Source organism: Cibotium barometz, chromosome 56 (assembly GCF_041138505.1).
Source record: "Cibotium barometz isolate CiBa-2024 chromosome 56, ASM4113850v1, whole genome shotgun sequence".
NCBI lineage: Eukaryota > Viridiplantae > Streptophyta > Polypodiopsida > Cyatheales > Cibotiaceae > Cibotium > Cibotium barometz.
In genome coordinates, this window is record NC_141101.1 from 10,144,292 (window position 1) to 10,163,169 (window position 18,878).

Here is an 18,878-nt window from a genome sequence, read left to right on the forward strand (position 1 = left end):
CAGAGTTTACACCATTCCATAATGCTCATCAAAAGAAAAACAAGTGCATAACTTACTAGGGGTGCATGTATCGCCATTTAGTTGCCCATCCAAAGAAAAACAAGTGCATAACTTACTAGGGGTGTGCATAACACCATTGAGTTGCCCCTTAGGAATTTAAAGATAAAGCTTATCTTGTTGATTGTTGTCGGACATATGAGATGCCAGCAGATGGGAAGACACTAACAGAGTAGCCAATTGGTGGGTGCTGAATGAAGCGAATTCATCTAGATGGAGCAGTCAGTCGAACTAGAGGCATGTATGTGAGCCATGTGTGGAGCAACAGCAACGGAAGATAGATTTGATGGGCCCACCCTGGGATGAGGGGGGCAGGGACACCACACACACACACACAAACCATTTGCACTCCAGTATAAGTTCATGGATATTTTATATAAAAAAATCTTGGTGCAACAGCACTCAGCCTCGGCCTAGAGTATATTCCCATCAAAGAACTGAAGCAGAGAATCAAGGTGGTTTGGAGAAACTATTGCCAGGAAATCATCAGTTCTACAGAGTTGAGACCCCAAGTTTAACAAATGAATATCTCATTTCTATCAACATAAAAGTGAGTATATGGCATGAAGCATATGTTTCTGTTTAGTCATAGACGCATGCCTCTGGACTACGTTGCAGCTACCAACAAGCCATTCAGATACCATCGAAGTGATGGCAAGGAATCAATAGTCTCCCGGATTCTGAGATGTAAGATCCCTTAATAACAGAGCCATATAATCCTGCAACAACACAATTGCCATCAGACACTGAATCATAATGATACATACTTGAAATACACGAAAGTTCCGACACATCTTAGAAGCTTACATCAACAAGACAACCATCCTGGCACAAATGATCTGCCAAGAAAGATGTGTTTGTTTCATGATTGTAATTGGATGCCATCAGCATGCTTGCTGTTTCCACTATGACTCTAAGAATCTCGTCAGGTGAGCTACCCTGCTCAAGCTTCACAACAGCCCTCTCCACATCAATCTGATCCAAACGACCAGAACAATTTCAGCCTTCCAGCATCTAGCACATCTTTGATTGTGATGCCCACCAATATCATTGTTTCTGGTCAGGCCAAAGAATATATTCATAACCATCAAATCTAGAAGTACATGCAATTGTCAATGGACTTAATAGCCCACTTGTGAAACTACATCATAGGGTAGCTTTCTAGCCTTGTTACCTTTTGACGCTTAGCAAAAGGTGCGCTTTCTGGCCTCTCGGAAGAAGTTGACTCCTGCTGCTCTTCTCTAAGTTGACTTGTTATCTGTGATAAGTCCTCCTGCAGCTGTTTTATACAGTCTTAAGCTCCCAAAAATAGATGTGGGGAGTATAATTTGGCATGCAGTGGGAAAGCCCACAAGATGATGTGATAAATAAGTTGCAAGCAGGAAAATCAGACACAGCCAGACACGTTACCTGATAAGCATTCACATCTGCAGTCCCTCTAGCTCCATCATTGACATCCGATCTTGCATTTGGGTTTAAGTCCAAAGAAGCCTGTTCAGGTCTACCACCAAGGGTTCCACCAAAGACTTGAGCAACCACAGGCATCATCTGCTGGAATATAGCAGAAAGGTTTAAGCCATTTGAAGGATCCAATCCATGAGGAGACTGCATGTCTTGGAGCTCATTCGTCTCTGTGCTACCCCTTACTACACCATTCTCCCTGTTTCTTGCACCAATGCCCTGCAATAGACTCGAAGCTTGCTCTGAGCTAGGCGTAGCACTCACTCTACCAAGTGCTTGACTAACTATGGGCATCATCTGCCGCAAAAGTCCTGAAAAATCAAGACTGCCTTGAGAGCTTGGACCTTGAACCATTGCGTCTTCATGATCAAGTGTTTCTTCACCCACATGTTCCACGACCTGCTGCACAGCATTCCTCATGAAAGGATTCTGCATGACTTGACCCATAAGGCTCCCCAATGCCCCTGCAGGGAAACCCAAACCTTGGTCGATCTCTCTTGCTCTTGCTGAAGAGTTCCCTCCTGAATGTGCCATGAACTGAGAAACCAAATTTCCAACGTCGAGATTGCTTCCACCACCACTTGGCAAGGGGCCTTGATTGAGTAGCTGAAGAACTGGTGAGATTTGATCGGGGACCGTTCCACTGGAATCTGGAATCCATGAAGATCCTTGTGCATCGCTCTGCCCTCCAGCTGGTGGAGGAACTAAACCTTCTCGCTCACGATCTGAAAGGACTTGGTGCTGAACAGCCAGTCCAGAGGTGCTTGCAGCCTGGGGACTTTGAAGTTGCCTAGCTGATCTTTTAGGGGTCTGCATACAGTTAACCAACTGTCACCATCACTTCTTGTAAGATGACAAAAAAGCACACTTGTAGAATCAAAAGAAACCATGCTTACCCGAGGTGGCAATGGCTGCAAGCCTCTGAGACCAAGGCCACCAGGGATATTTGCTATATTCCGGTCTTTAGGTTGTATTTTATCATCTGTGCTTCCCGCCTCTGCACTGTTTTCTCCATTGTGCAAATCTGTGACCTGATCTTTGCCCTTAATACTGTTGCTTTTGTCCACCTCTGCTTGATCCGATGCCTTCCTTTCAATCTCTTGTACCTGCTCCAGACTTGAGTCTATAGGTGACTCACCAGCATCATTCGGCACCTGAGACCATAACATTAAGAATGCAATTAGCAAAATGACACTTGGATTTGGACTTCCAATGAATCCACCGACATCACCAAAATTGGTACAATTCACATAAGACAGGCCTACCAACCTGCTGCCCATCTGCAGGACCATTAGCACTAGCATCAATGATCATATTGCTTGTTTCTCCCAGAAAGTTTGACTGAGACACTGCAGACCAGATTTCAATTGCTCGTAATAAAGAACAAAGATAGAACAAAAGGCGTACTTAAAGAAAACCAGATTTCAGTTTACCTGCCCTATTATTTAGTGATGGCTGCTGTTGTGGATTCAATGAGGCAGCTTCTTCAGTGGTTGGTGTGAATAAAGAACGTAGGGCTTCTTCATTGCTTACAAGTCTAGATCCACCCTGCCCACCATCAGGCACCCAAGCCTGCACCTGGACTTGTGCTCGTACTGTTGGTACAATAGAATTTAGCATGGCGGCAGATGGCAGCACAACAGAGGGGCCTGGTGGAATCCCATGTACCACAGCAGCTGGTGAACCACCTACCTGCTGTGAATTCAGCTGTTGAAATCTTGCAAGAAGTGGATAGAGGAGACCAGAGGGTGCTCCAGTAATATCAGCTGGAGGCCTGCTATGTAGAGATGATGGCACGGCTGCAACTACAGTTCTCATAGGCACTACTCTAATTCCAGGTTGCTCGCCCAAAGCTGATGAGCTGCTGGCTTGCATTGACATTGGTATGGCATGCGCCGAGGAGCCAATGTTTCCAGCAATAGAGGTGGATGCTAGTCCACTGCCCAAGCCCACTGTAGTGACAGCAGGGGAAACTTGAGAAAGAAAGTTACTGGATACACCACCTTGAACTGGTACTGGAACTTGGAATGGAGGTCCAGAAATTGTGCCTGCATCATTTGCATGAATGTGAATAGTGATGTTGCGGGGCACCTCACTGGGACCAGTTCCCACTGCTCCTACATTTTGGTGTGTCCCAGTACTCAAAGTACCAAAGCCAACACCTGGCTGGAAAGGAAGTGGCTGCAACAGCAGAGCAACCAACCAAAGGTTCACAGTTCATTCGTGATAAATGCAAGATGAAATCTTGAAACAGCAGTGTGTATTGACAGAACACATTCTCATACCTGAACCATCATAGGATTGGGTCCCGCAGGGGAGATGAACACCGCAGGACCAGCATTTACCACAGACTCCATCTGCAGCCCAATAGATTTCCAATGTTCTACAATAAAAAATCTACCAGCAATGCCCACCCATAAGCTTGACTCTTAGAATACGTACAGGAGATGTCCCCATCCTCAGAGTTAAAGTTGCTCGACCAAGCTCTAACAGTAAAGCACCCAAGTGTTGCAAGAGGACTCCATCCCGCAGTGCTGACGACTGAAGCTCTCCTCGCACAGCAGCATCAGCTAGATTTGTTTCATTCTCAAGTTGAGAAGATAACCTCTGTTATTCACAACATGAAGGATGTTAACATTGTTAGCATGTTATGCTGCATAACCCAAATCAACTAGGAGAGATTATTCACTGAGGTTAGCAACATACTCCATCAGCGCTAATTGATACAGAGTTCTACACCCACTATTGGGCACTGATGACGTTAGTGGGGATGTCGTAGTATCTAGTCCATACTATGCATAATGGAGTTGATAGTTATATAGTCTTGTGGGTTGACTACCATGAGTATATAACATGCACATTCCTAAAAGGTGAATTTGGGCATGTTCTTGGATTCATCTAGGTACATAATTCAGCCGTATTAGTGGACATGCAGATTTCACATTGTGAATTTTTCGTCCAAGTTGCGGCCAATTGATATTGTGCTTATTCTTTCTATCTTTAGCGGTGCATTTGCCCTATCAACTACTTATTTGCTGTACTAATTCTTTCTATTTGCTACTTCCCTTAGTGTTAGGCTTCATTATGGCTGAGTTTGCCCTGCATCTCTGGAGGTTTGACAGAAATTCAGTACGAAGGCCTGTGTGTGAATATACGCTCTTATGTGTGCGTGTGTGTGTGTGTGTGTGTGTGTGTGTGTGTGTGTGTGTGGAGTGCGTGTGTGAGAGCATATCTTGATATAGAGTTCTACACCCACTATTGGGCATTGATGACGTTAGTGGGGATGTTGTAGTATCTAGTCCATACTATGCATAATGGAGTTGATAGTTATATAGTCTTGTGGGTTGACTACCATGAGTATACAACATGCACGTTCCTAAAAGGTGAATTTGGGCATGTTCCTGGATTTATCTAGGTATATGTATTTAAATCTTAGGAAAGTTAAGAAAGGAAGTATCCCTGATTACGCAGGGAGTTTGCACGTATGCATTGTGTGTGCTCATTGTTTGCTAGCCGTGGGCAAAACCCAGAAATCTTGGCTGTCCCAACCGAGCCACGAGCTGAACTAACTAGCAAGACGTACCGACCGATCTCTACCCTATGACGTCCCATACCGTCACGGAGCTACTCTGGCGGCCCCGAGACTGCTGTCGGACTCAGCTGCAAGAAGCAGGTGCATGTCTGCACTAGATCCAGGCTCTTGACCATAGATCTCTCACAAGGACTCGCGAGACTCTATGAACAAATTACTAACCTTGGCCACCCTTTTATAGGCTCTTGGCCAATCACCGGGCGTTCACACTTGAGCGCATGCCTGTCCATATTTGGGTGCCTGTCCATCAATCTATCCCTAGCCCAGCTCGCCAATCAGCCTGCCTAGCTCTAAGCTTCCCCAAGCTTCGAAGCTAGTCTTGTGTGCGTGTAGCACATGGTAGATACACTCTGTGTTTCACCATTTGGCCACCCGAATGGTTCACTCTTGCTTTCACACTATGTACATATTGGATTGGTGTCCATGGCTTATGGAATGTGCCTATGCATGTGATTGACACGTGTCATGCTCTATAGTTGGATATGATATTCCGCTGGGACTTGACGTTATCATGCCCGAAATATCTGGAGGACTTGGCTTTCCGCTGGGACTTGTGCCTTTGTGTACATGCCCGGAAACGCCTGGAGGATTGGCTTTCCACTGGGTCTGGTATCGCATATACTTGCCTGGAAACACCTGGTCTTATATGGTTTCATGAACGGAAATTGCTCATGCCAATGCTGCATTGCATAGCATCTTTATGTGCTTGCCTGCAAATGAAATTGCATACTGTTTTCATGCCTGCATGACCTATGTGTAGTTCCGGGCTAGGAGACGCCTGCCCGTGAACCGTGCGTGTGAAACTGTCTGCTGACATGGTTGTGTGGCATGTGAACAGGTGGTAAGTATTACCCAATCTAGGCTCAAATAGCCCTTAGGACTTAGCCAATATTTATAAGTGAGTGCGTTCCCACTTCATTAAAGTTTGGGCGTCCAAAAGTCACTTATAAATTATGACCACTTTCAAGTTCACACTAACTGAAGTCCCGAGGCAAACAAGACTCAATGTCCAGGACCTGATCTTCCTTTTTACTCATAAATGGGCATCTCCCCATGTCCTCTCACCTGATTGGACCCCAATTCACTTACTTATTAAGAGAAAATTCGTGTTTTCTCTTCATGAGGATTTTTGGGGGCTGAAAACTCTGTTTTTCCACCATTTCTCTCCATTTCCAAGCTCTCCATAGCCATGCCCAACTTGCTAGGGTGTTTTCCAAGCTTCCAAGAGTGTTTTCAAGTGCTAATCACTCTCCTACTCACTCCCAATGGACTGAAATTCAGCAAAACAGCTCTCATTTTTGCTGTAATTTCTGGTCTTTTGGCTGAAAACCCTAATTTCAGCCTTCCTTTCTCAAGTTGAACCATAGGGGAAGCTTTCCCAGGGTTCCCTTCATCCTCTTGAAGACTTTTGTCGCGAAGGATTGCAGCAAATCGAAGATATCAACACTTCTAAAGCTTCCAACGCAAAGACTTCCGCTTGCAACAACTTCTATGAAGACTGGTAAGCTAATTGGACAATGTGTTGTCATTACTTATTCAGTAGAAGGGCAGGACTCCTTGTTTAGCCGCCCTGTGTAGTATTTCTCTTGTCCTATGTGCTCTTGAAGATGTTGCTACCTTGCTTGGTAGAACATAGAGCCAATGGTAGAGAATATGGGCACTGAAGTCGGGCCGGGCATCAAGGCAGCTCCTTGGTGATCTACATCGACATACCATTGTTTTCTAAATGCTGAATTTCATATACATTAGCATGGAGGATTTGGCAATGGATGCCCTTGAAGCTATGTATTGAATTTCTCCAATAGTAATACAATTTACTCAAGGGAGGGGTCGGCCGTTCCGGCTCATTGTGTGTCTCTTGTCAATTCAGCAATTTACTTCTTGTATATGAGCAAGTGTCCTTTAAATCTTAGTGTATTTAAGTGTATTGATTAGCATTGTGTTCAACCAAGTTAAATTGGTATCAGAGCATACGGTTCTCTTTCACTTCTATCGTGAGAGACGATCACCGTGAACGCTAGCTATCTCTACACTTAGAACATTATGGACAACCATACAATGAATGTTGGAGATGCTAATACAAGAGGCAGGGACAATGAAATGCATGCCTCCAATGCTTTCCAGGATGAGCAAACTCATGTGGTGCACAATAGGGAACATGAATATGTGGGACAGCCGTCCCGTGGCAAAGAGAAGATGCAAGAAGAAGAGTCCATAGTCTTGAGGGCTGAACTTACTTGTATGCAGGCTCTTCTCCATGCACAACAAGAAGAATTGAATCTCTATCGCCGCGAGGATCCATTGGTACATGACCGTTTGAACGCCAAGAAAGCTGAATCTTATATGGATCATGCAATGGCAATGATTGCTCAAGAGTTGCACATGCAACCGAGGGATGCAGCACGTGCATACTTGGCTCGTACCGAGGATGCCTATGCAGAAAAGGCAACCATCCCACATGTCTTGGAATCCCCACAAGTCATGCTATGGGAGAGGAACAATCAGTGACTTCACGCCATGCAGGAATATCTCATGTAGCCCGTGAAGGATACAATGTTTATGGCAGTGGTCAATGTGTATGTCAAATGCCATTGCCGGCTGAAAATGTACATGCACAACACATGCAACATGGGCTGCAATTTTCTGTTGGTGCAGGTATTCCGCGTATCTCTCATGCCACTCATGCCTTCGAGTGTGCTCGTGAGTGAGAAGCTATGGCTGAAAATGTATCAATGCATGTTGAGGGGCCAGCCATGCCTCATGCTTACAGGGCACATGTATCTATGCCTTATGCATCACCTTTTGGTCCAAAAATGATGCCAGTTCCAGGGGCTGTCCCAATGGACAAACATGGGGGAAAACATGTTGAGATGCACACACGTGCATCAAAGTCTCGTGACTTCAAAGCCGGAGACAAATCTGTGAAGTTTGACACATATCATGGGGAATATGATGCATCAAAGGCACTTGCTTTTATTGCCCAGTTTGATATTGCTTTCAGTGATGAGGATTTCACTCAGAAATCCATGATCCGGCATGTAAGCATGTTCATGAAAGGCACTGCGGCCCATTGGTGGCTCACGGAGAAGCTCTCACCGAATCCCGTTAGATCATGGGAAGAGTTCAAGGAGAGGTTTTATGCTCGATTCTTGCCTCCCAATGCACTGAATGAGATAACAATGAAGTGGATGAAACCGGTCTATGGACACATAAAGCGGTAATTCATTCACAAATAAGCTGGACTTACTCAGACACACAATCACAGAATCCTCGCTCCCTCGCTCAACAACACATTGGCCCCGAAGTCCAGCACCCCTTGCGGTATTTCTTTATTGTTAAAAAGTTGGAAAATACAAAGCACAAGTGCAACGGAGCACTCTACTTGCACCAGCTGAGTTTTACAAATTCTGGGAGAAATTTGCCAGCATAACTGCACTAAAACTGTTCCATAACATCTCAGAATGAGTCCCAACTGACAGGCTCACTTCCATAGGCATCAGGCTACCCAATGGAGTCCAAAACATCACAATTCAGCTTGCTGTAATTTTCTGCACAGACCTGTTTTCAGCTCTGTTTTTAGCCCAAATTAACCCTTGTACTGTCCTGGAGGACTTTAGCAAAGTCCTACTACATTCTGGCATCAACCGGGCAACATAACAGCCCAAAAACAGCACCTAAACAGTGCTGAAACAGAGTTATATTGAAGAGGTTATTACCCTCTTCCGTCCCTGCTTTGGTGTAGGAACTAACTACACCGGTTCCTGTTCAAGGAGGCAACTAGCCTCTGCATATAAGCATGAAATTCACACAACTGTACCTGATTTTATCTGATGAGAGCATTACCATAGTCTGCGAGAGAGAGAGAGAGAGACTGTGGGGAGCAAGCTCAACCCTCAATACATGAGTTGCAGGGCAAGGGAGTACACCACAATAGCTCTTAACCTGCAACAATCCACCATAATGGCTGCAAATGAGCCTCATTCAGCCCAAAATCCCATGCTTCCCTCTTCCCAGTGTGGAAAATGCACATAAATTTGACACTTGGCACATTTTTAAGCCTTTTCCACATGCAATCTTCCAAGCTAAAAATCTCCTGACTGGTTCACATTCTCACAACAGTCCTTTGCCAGCTTTTGGTCCCCTTTCTGCACAAACTGACGCGAACACTTTTCAATTCCGACACTGCCCAAAATAGCAGTTCCCTAAATTTTAGGGATGATGTCATCTGCATTCCTTCTGGTCTCCTGACCATCTTTGACCACTATGGTCACTTCAGAATTTGCTTAGAATTCAAAATACATTCACATTTCGATGGCGGCCACTTACTAGTGTAAACCGGCCTATGCCCTCATTCAGTGGCCATGTCCTGAACACTGTCATTCATCTTTCAGTGCAATTCTCAAGCTTAGCCAACCACTGGTCCAAAGTCCCACTAGCTGACTCATTCTGACATTGCAATGGCCCAAGCCCTTCCAAGAGATCCCGGGGGAAAACAACAGCAACCAAAGAGAAAGAAAAGAAAAATATATATTTATAAAGAAATGTAAATAAGGAAAACAACTGCAAAAAGTTTCACCTCCTGGTGACATACCCCCCTCTTGAAAGAAGCAAGCGACCTCGATTGCAAGTCCACATGCAAATGGATGACACAGGACGATCACAAGATTGCCCAGGTGATTAGTGTCATCGCATGTATCTCCTACCAACGGATGACACGGGGCGATAGGAATTCCCCACTACCATTTGTGCCATCGCAGGTTCAAGCCTTTCAAATACATGTTTCCGGATGCAACACAGGGCGATAGCATATATCTTGTACTATTAGTGTCACAACATGTAAATCATTCATTTGAAGCATAACAGATACAACTTCAAAGCACTGAAAGTTCATTCATTGATTAAGTCATTGACAACAAATGTGAAACCTGTGCATTGCCAAACATATGATACAAGTGTACAGGTCATTCAAAATTCAGGTTCAAAAAGCAGAAATAACTAGGACAGACTCTCCTTTCAGCTTCACATCCAGAACATGAGTCTTGTCCCTATGTAGAATCTTGTCAGCATCAATTGACATCCCCTCCTTGGATATGATGTGACCCAGTAGCTTTCCTTTTTGAACTGCAATAGCACATTTGTGCGGATTTAAAGCCATTCTAAACATCCTGCACCTCTCCAAACATTTCCTTAAAAGCTCCAAATGTTTAATCTTCTCCCCAAAAACTGAAAAATCATCCATGAAAATCCGCATAAATTCTGTCAAATATGGTTCAAAAGTTTTAAAAGCTGCTTTTGAAAATGAAGGTGACCCATTCTTCAACCCAAAGCTCATCACTGTATAAGCAAATGCTCCCCATTCTGTAAAAAAGTTGTCTTCTCAATGTCCTTCTCTGCCATTGGAATCTGATTATAGCCAGAAAATCCATCAAGAATGCTATACATCTCGGACACAACGAGGGCTGTGTTCGGGAAAAAGAGCCTCGGGGATCTCGTCGATGTAACTCAAGTAGGAGATGTGCATGTCGGGCTCCTCTGGAAAGTTGTCCATGAAGCATGCACGTAGATGGCGACAGCGCACAGACTATGTGGCGTGGGCAGAGGCTGACCGCCGGGAGGAAGATGGTCGCTGAATCGCCGGGGAGAGGGGGGCGAACATGAAGAAGGCGACATCCTGACAACCCGGGAGGGGGTGGGTGCCGAATCGCCAACGGAAAGGGGTGTCGGTTCACACTAGCACACGCCCGTTTTTTTTTTATTGATGACCCACGTGGCAATGTGATGTATTAAAATTTTGTGTTTTTAATGGTGTAAAGGTAACGGCCTGGATCGCGTAGCCGACCGGAGGAAAAAGGTGCGCCACTTCGAAGGGGCACCGCCAGCGACTAAGCGAAGAGGTGAAGGACACGAACTATTCGGCAGCGAGGGGCTCTAGGTCGGCAGCTGCATGAATCAAGCAAGGGGCTCACAGCCTGCAGCGCACAAAGCGAGGAGGGGGGAGCAGTCAATACTCAATAGCGAGGGCGCTCAGGGCCGACAGTTGCACATAGCGAGGAGGGGGCACAATAAATATTTTACATCACCATGGGCAAAGCTTTACACCAAGTCCACCATCGCTCCGCTGCTTCCATACAACACCGAGAAGAGGGGTGGACGAGGGAGTGCCGCGGAGAGGATGAGGGCTTCACAACCCACGGGTAGGAAAAAATTTTGCTCTGATACCACTGTGAGGATTATGTTGTTAATCCCTCATGTTGTGTACTAATTACTACTTAAGTAATTAACTTAGAGAACAAGAACCTTCAGGAGAACACTTGAGAGAAGATTGAATTGACTTGAATTGAATTGATTAAAACTGAGTACAATAGGTCTCTTATATAAGAGATGAAGAGACACAGTTGAAGAGGCATGTCCTTTGACGAAAGGACATGACCATAGACGAAAGGATACAACTTTAGGCTAAGGAATGTGTCTATTCGATGTAGAGGCACAACCATTCATTAAGGGATACAACCATTCATTAAGGGATACAACCATTCGTCGAAGGGATGTGGCTATTCAATGAAGAGGTACATCCTTTGGTGAAGAGTCGCAACCAATCGAGGGTAGGGGTTCCCTTGGCTGGTTACTCTTTGTATCTATAACAGGAATCAGCAATGAAGAGAGTATCTGATATATACATACGTCACAATCATGACATCAAGTTTGTGTACTAAAGGCTGCTTCACGAACATTGTGGAACTTCTTTAATTAAAGAACCTTTTTTATGTGTTTCACAGTATGGTAGGACCTAATCAAATAACAAAAATGAATTGGGTGAGTGGAAAGTGGGTGGATGGATGCCCTACGGCGCCATCCTATGGATCAGTAGAAAAAATAGGGCCCCAAACAAGTTCCGCTTTAGGGGACCAAGCCGCCTCGTAAAGAAAAAGGGAAAAAGGTGTTGACTTCTATGAACCGATCTAAGAAATAGATTCCTATTAAAATGACTACGTTTCCCCTATAAGATATAGTTAGGTCCCTCTGTTTGCTCGTATTCTCCTATTTCCGAGAGATCGAGGTGCCGTCAATCAAAGACCATGGGACTGAGCCGCCTATCAAAAGTATCCCCTCGGGGGGACCTTACACCACCTTGCTGACTCCGGCTTCGATAGAGCCCAGAAGCCTGCTAGGAAGTTCTTTTAAAAACACAAATCAACCTTAGCAAGTGCAAGAAAGCAAAGTTTAAGAAAAAAGCATGGGTAACACAAGGAGCTATTCACTCACATCAAGTTCCACTCCAGCCTGGCCATTTATGAATCCCATCGTACGTTGAATCATAGCACCCAAATTTGCCGGTGTAGGATGGCTTCTAACTGCTCCTGGCAAGCCCATGGGTTGGGAAGGGGCTGTGTTTACAGGACGGGCAACTGGCATGGGAGCTTGCTGGGCTGCAAAATATTTCTTGTTAAGCTACAACAATAAAAGATAAAGAAGCTGTTAAAGCAGTATGCACTCACACTTCTAAAATGCAATTATAAAGACAAACATAAGCAAGTACTTCTCCCACCATTGGTTGCAAGCAGCTGCTCCAAACGATCAAGATATTGAGAGATTGTTGTCAAAGCATCAGGTATAGCCTGAAGGAACTTTTACTTATGAAAACATGCTAACTGATTCAGTGTATTTTGATCATTCATATCAAACTATATTATGGAATTTCATTACAATGGTGCACTGCAAGTGTAATCAGAGATCTGAATAAGACCAATCATGACCTGCTGCAAAATCCGAAACTGTTGCCCCATGGCAGGTAAGGTGCCAGGACCAGCAGCAGGCTGTGCAGCCTGAGACCCGCCAGACTCTGAAGATGGTGGTTGATGTCTGGCATCAGCAACTGGTTGTGGTCTACCACCACCAGCTCCTGCCTCTTGTCCAGCCACAGCAGGCAATGGTGCTGCTGGGTTCATCATCTGTGCCAAAGAAATTAAAGGCACCCTTGTCCTCGTGAGCCAAAAAACCCATATATATCATTTATAACATATCCATTCTTTAAAGAAAGAAAGTGCAGAATGTGTGAGCAATCAAGTACAAAAGCACATCGCAAAATCAATGGAAAGAAAACACCCCCAACCTAGCCAAAACCCCATAACAGTATACCATGTGGCATGGACTGTATGCAACCTAGCTAACCCAGATGATAATATACTTGGTTGAGACGCTTGTCAATGAAGCGACCTCAATTTCCCCACCCGCCTTGGATTATTTGCATAAAGAGGAATGTTGTCAGCAGGCAGAAAAAAATAAAAATTGATGACGTCCTTACAAAAATGTCATTGTTTGCTCTACAATTTCATACCCTTGAGGGTGAGAGAGCTGGTGTTCCATTAGACGCACTTGAGTAGCGTTCCCTTCTTTGTGCGAGAGATGGACAAAGGGATCAAAACCTATGCTCAAGTTATGGGTTCATTGTTATCCGTTGTGGGAATGAGATCAATAAGATGATGTAAAGAAAACAGAAAATAGAGCTCGCAACAACAATCCTTAAATCCTCCCCTAAACCAAGAAGAAAAGAACCATAGTTGCACTCCATCCTTTGTGTTGTCAATAAAGCTCAAACCAAGAAACTCACTGCACCAGTGGGTCCACCAAAATTTGAACCACCATTTGTTGGAACAAGGTTTGCAATTCCTAGAGACGTAAGCACGGAAGAGATAATCTGTGTAACATGATTCCACACAGAAATTTATAAAAGTGAACAAAACTACTGTTGCAGCCAACAAAAAGTAGAAGTTTTAACATTTTAATCGGAAACTCTCATCACACCCACCCTGTTAACATCTGGTAATCCACCATCTCCATTATCTGGTACATTAAAAGTTCCCATGACAACACTATGTGAAATCTGTGCAGGTCTGTTGCGAGGTGCAGCTGGAGACGGATCTTCTCCCCCTGAAGCTTCAAGCATTCAACAGACAAGAACATTATTTAGAGTAAATGCAATTTTTCAATGAGCAAAAAGGCCTTGTACAAACCTTGTTCTTCTGCACCTGAAGAAGATGGAGCACCGGGTGGAGGCACCTGTCGAGTTACCAAGTGGAGTGTGTGGCCATCTTCAACATCTGTTTTCTTTTGTCAAGAGACCCAGTTACTAAATGGTACCATTACACGGTGTGTGTGTGTGTGTGTGTGTGTGTGTGTGTGTGTGTGTGTGTGTTTTGTTTAACGTGTAGAACAAAACAGAGTAGTGTAACTTGTCCTTAATCAATACTTTCAGTTCCTGTGCTAGATGCAACATAGAGAGAGAAAAGATACTAGATGTGTGTAGGGTAATGTCCAATTTAACAAACTTCAAGCTAAATTAATAGCTTAGAGATGGATGACCCTTATTTGGGAAGTACTTAGAAAATAGAACCCTTATAATTACCGGAACAAATGATTAAATAGTTTTAGAGAGATGAAGATTTCTCTAAAAATTGTCTCTCTCTAGAAAGGAGATTATGTTCAAAAGGTTAATCCTTGACATTAAATTCTCCTTTTGAAAACAATTTTTGGAGAATACCTGATCGAAGGAAGAAAATGATGAAGTGGATCTCAATCTTTCCAAATCAACCCCTGGGCATGGGGCATGTGGAACTAAGTGCCAACATGCAAAGCATGGCACTAGCCCAGAAAACCAGGTATGTCCAAGAGCACACTGCAATGGCAACACCTTGGGAACAACAAGATCAGCAATCCTCTTTAGCAAACAGCTTTTTAACCCATCCTAAGCAACAAGATCAGCAATCCTCTTCATGCCTAGTTCTAAGCAGCCCCTCAGCAGTACTCCGCGGCAAATTTTTAGTTAATCCACCAAGAGTTCACCAATGATTGGGTGCAGCAGTTTGGCTGCAATTTCCAATCTTGAGATTTTGTTCCAGCAATGGATTCTAATAAACACATTCATTTGAAGTAACCTAGTAGATAGTAAGCCATTGAGCAAGTTGGTCTCTCCTGCACATATCATTCCACTTACATGGAAGGGGGCACTGAATCCCACAACTTTAAAAGCAGTCTTTGGCATTTTACCATTTATCCAGCCCACAGTGTACGGAGTCAGCTCCAGCCTTATTGCAGAACCAGATCCCTCAGCCTTAAGTGCCCTCAAACTGTCCCTTTTTTTAATCTTAGCATTGCCCCTTCTTGACCCCAGGTGCTCTCGAGTTTTTGATGAGTGTTTATTTATGTATGCTTGAGAAGCCTAATCATGGGTCTCAAAGCCGATTTGTGTGTGTGTGTTTTGGTGGGGAGGGGGAGAACCTCAAATACCCTAATGCACGGAGTTACACTCGGCATCATGCACTACATTCCTGCAGAGCTTATCTTTGCAGTCAAGGATACTGTAGGCAGACAAATCATGATCATCTTTCAGCACCTTCCCTCTGCAAATCAGGCGCTGGCTTTCAGCAGGTACACCTGTCAATGTTGCAATAAGTTCCTTCAAGGCAGGGACCGTTATCTGGGGAAAAACAATACATTGGTGGTAGTGAGACACAGCCTTTACAATAGATATAACAAATTAAGCTAGAAGTAACAGTAAACATGTAGTACAATCGACACTGACACCATGAACATACATTTTGATCCACGTTACACGTGTACACTTGAGAGTCCAAAGTCTTAATCTTTATTTCCATGGCTTTAGTCAAGCTGTCACTTGTTTCTGCATGAAAATTGTCTCCATTGCTTACCCCCTCCATGAATCAAACCTTCGCAAATGCTTAACTGTTTGAAAGAAGTAATGAGATTAAAAATCTCTCTCTCTCTCTCTCTCTCTCTCTCTCTCTCTCTCTCAGGCACACACTGGTAAGCACACAGATACCCACTGATCTCGCACGCATAAAACTGCTCTATCTGTTGTCAAGAAGATGCCAGGAAAGGCCTGACGAATGTGGCAGACTGGCAGACGTGCTCGTACATGAATATGTCCTTTTACATAAGCCAAAGTCTATGTTAAAACTTTCGGCTAAGTTCTTTCTATGCATCAATCGGAGCTTTCCAAAAACCATATTATTTCTGCGTGTCTTAATAAAAGAAGCCAAGCGTGCCAAAGCCCTGTATTCACCTAATTACCTTCCAAAACACCAAATTTAACTATGGATTAAGCCAAGTACCTTCCAGAAACCCTAATTTAATCTGTGTATTAAGCTTTATACTTTCCAAAAATCGTAACTGATCGAACCTTGCCAGCAGCTCGGAGTTAAAACATTACGATCTGCAAAACGTAACGATTGCGAAGACAAAAAGCAGGAAAAAAACGGGAAGAAAGGAAAGGTCTTGCAAACACACCTTTAATGAATCCTTTGATGTTGCGGTAAAGTCGCGACAGGGACGAGTATGAAGAGGTTGGAGCTTGGGGCAATACTATATATACCTGCACACGGCGCCGTTAGTGCGCCGTCTTAGATGACGGGACGTTGTCTAAGCTAATGTTATCCTGTACACACGGCCAAGGTAAAGACCCCTTTCACATGGAGGCTGCTGGCCGGTGGCCTGGTCCTTCTTGTTTGCATGCCCTAGAGTTGCATTGGGCATCTCCTCCCTCGATCGCTCTACTAGGATGTCCAATCTGTGCTAGTCCCTCGTGTGATTCTTGGGCTTTGGCAATTTCGGGGATTTGTCGGGATGCAACTCCATCATTGTGGCTCTTTCAATAGAGGGAAGCTACAGAGACGGTGAGTGTTATCACTCAACCCATCTGCCCGAAATTAAAACAGGGCCTTGAAAATTGTGATATCACATGCCATATGGTCCTTGCAGAGATGGCTACTCATAACCAAGATTTTATGATGCATGTCCAACATCTTCTTCTCTCAGATTACGGCTAGGATGCCATGAGAACCTTCAGATTACGGCTAGGATGCCATGAGAACCTTCAATCCATGATGCCCCCTCCCTTAATTTTCGGGCTTTGGTGATTGCAACGTGCATAGTTTTCCCTCCAACTTCCCTTTGTTGAAAGAGCCGCAACGATGGAGTAGCATCCTGACAAATTCCCATCATTTTCCCTCCAGCTTCCCTCTGTTGTGAAAGAGCCACAACGATGAAGTAGCATATTCCAAATCAATCTGTATGTCAGATCTGACCTTACTTGCCTTGCTTCTTATTTTTTTGGGAGCGATGGTTGAGTGAGTCTTTTCCATATCTGCTCCAATGTTTGTGGGGTGTAAGGAATCCTAGCTAGCTACACTCTAGGTTATGGCTCAACTCATAAACTTCTCCAATGTTTCCGATCCTAGCTAGCTACACTCTAGGTTTGGCTCAACTCAATATAGTAGACTTATCCTTACTCTTGTGAAGCATTTCTTTGCATCCTTTTTTTTGGGCAGTGTCTTTGTTTTTAGTAAGAAGCATTTTGGGTCTCACACAATCTCACAATAGATCCTTTACTTCTTCTGATTTCATTACATTTTAGGTAACTCCCTTGTGACAATATAAGTCTCCCATGTGTTCTTCTCCAAATAAGAAAGTGCAAACTCTTCTACGTGGAGTTAAGGATTGAATGCTACATGGAGTCCAAGGACTGAAATTGGCGATGCTTCCAACCTTGAGGCCTCTTGTGAGGATAACATGCAACTTAACTCTTCTCCTAGCCAACCTTCGACCATCCAAGATGTGCTTATATTTTGGAGAGAGAGAGAGAGAGAGAGAGGGGGGGGGGAGGAGGGAGGGAGGGATATGGAGGTGCTAGAGAGGGATGCATACACACGTAGACATTTGTGTGTGTGGGAGGGAGGGAGGGAGAGAGGTATACAGTCACACATAGAAATGTGTGTGTGTTATAATTACCAACCTTAATAGTGTTAGATCATACATTGGGATTTGCTTACCCAACCACCTCCAAGGATGATTTCCTCCAAGATCACACCTATAGGGATTTGCTTACCAAACCTCCTCTAGCATGTACTTTGACAGTTCAGTTTTTGAGGTCATTGATAGCACCTTGCATATTGTTGCCATAGGTTTACAGGAAGGCAGTCTTTACAGGTTGAAGGACTTTGAATGAGTCACAATTTCATTTGCTACAACTTCTTCAAAGCTATTATGCCTTGGTAGCTCAAGAGGATACAGGGTTGTGGCATGCTCGCTCTACGGGCACTTGAACTATGCTTCTCTTTAGCAATTATCTTCTCACATGGTCAAGGGTCTTTTGGCAACTAAAACCCTCCCACTCCACTTGTGTGGTTTGTTTACATGGCAAGCAACATAGAGAGCCTTTCCCTCATGAGGCTACTCATTGGGCTTCTCACATCCTAGAGCAACTTATACATATGAACTTATGAGGTCCCATGCAAACTACTACCCAAGGTGGTGCCACGTACTTCATGCTTATTATTGATGATTTCTCATGTAAAGTTAAGGTGTATCTCTTGGCGAAAAAATCTCAGGCTTTCTTCTGCTTTCAAGAGTGGGTGGCTTTGGTCGAGAATGCGACCACATAGAAGGTTCGACAAGTCCATTTAGATAAGGGAGGATAATTCATCTCCAAAGCCTTCCACCACTTTTGTTATTAGAAAGGTATTGGCCTCCATCGCTTCTCCACACCTAGCACTACATAGCATAATGGTGTGGTTGAAGCAAAAACAGGATTGTTCAGGAGATGACCCATACCATGTTTTCTTCTTCTGATCTTCCTCGCTCTTTCTCGGGAGATCCCAATGGTATCTACATCATTAACCGTTGTCCCACAAAGGTAGTTACTAATATGACACCAAAGGAGGCTTGTACACGACAGAGACCTTCAGTTTTACAT

At 44.2% G+C, this 18,878-nt stretch overlaps 1 protein-coding gene across 23 annotated transcripts; it reads right to left on the reverse strand.

Annotated features, from left to right (window-relative positions):
- Window positions 1-413: 413 nt before the first annotated feature.
- LOC147606873 (uncharacterized) lies at window positions 414-16,542 on the reverse strand. Of its 23 annotated transcripts, none has more exons than XR_015264827.1 (20): window positions 16,415-16,464; window positions 16,240-16,340; window positions 15,952-16,054; window positions 15,703-15,850; window positions 15,467-15,584; window positions 14,122-14,208; window positions 13,917-14,044; window positions 13,719-13,805; window positions 12,865-13,059; window positions 12,657-12,726; window positions 12,374-12,537; window positions 3,961-4,125; window positions 3,804-3,875; window positions 2,952-3,699; window positions 2,788-2,867; window positions 2,415-2,672; window positions 1,468-2,328; window positions 1,232-1,336; window positions 865-1,113; window positions 414-776 (listed from the first exon to the last, which is right to left on the reverse strand). XR_015264827.1 is itself a non-coding variant. In XM_086791048.1 (20 exons), exons 4-20 carry the CDS (start codon window positions 15,823-15,825, stop codon window positions 720-722), a joined length of 3,480 nt encoding a protein of 1,159 aa, XP_086647174.1. In that variant the 5' UTR covers window positions 15,826-15,850; window positions 15,952-16,054; window positions 16,240-16,340; window positions 16,415-16,464; the 3' UTR covers window positions 414-719. The 23 variants fall into 23 exon arrangements, 14 of the variants coding, with proteins under 14 accessions (XP_086647174.1, XP_086647171.1, XP_086647172.1 ...); XM_086791048.1 differs by having other exon boundaries at window positions 865-1,032; window positions 13,917-14,038; XM_086791045.1 differs by having other exon boundaries at window positions 865-1,032.
- Between the last annotated feature and the right edge of the window lie 2,336 nt (window positions 16,543-18,878).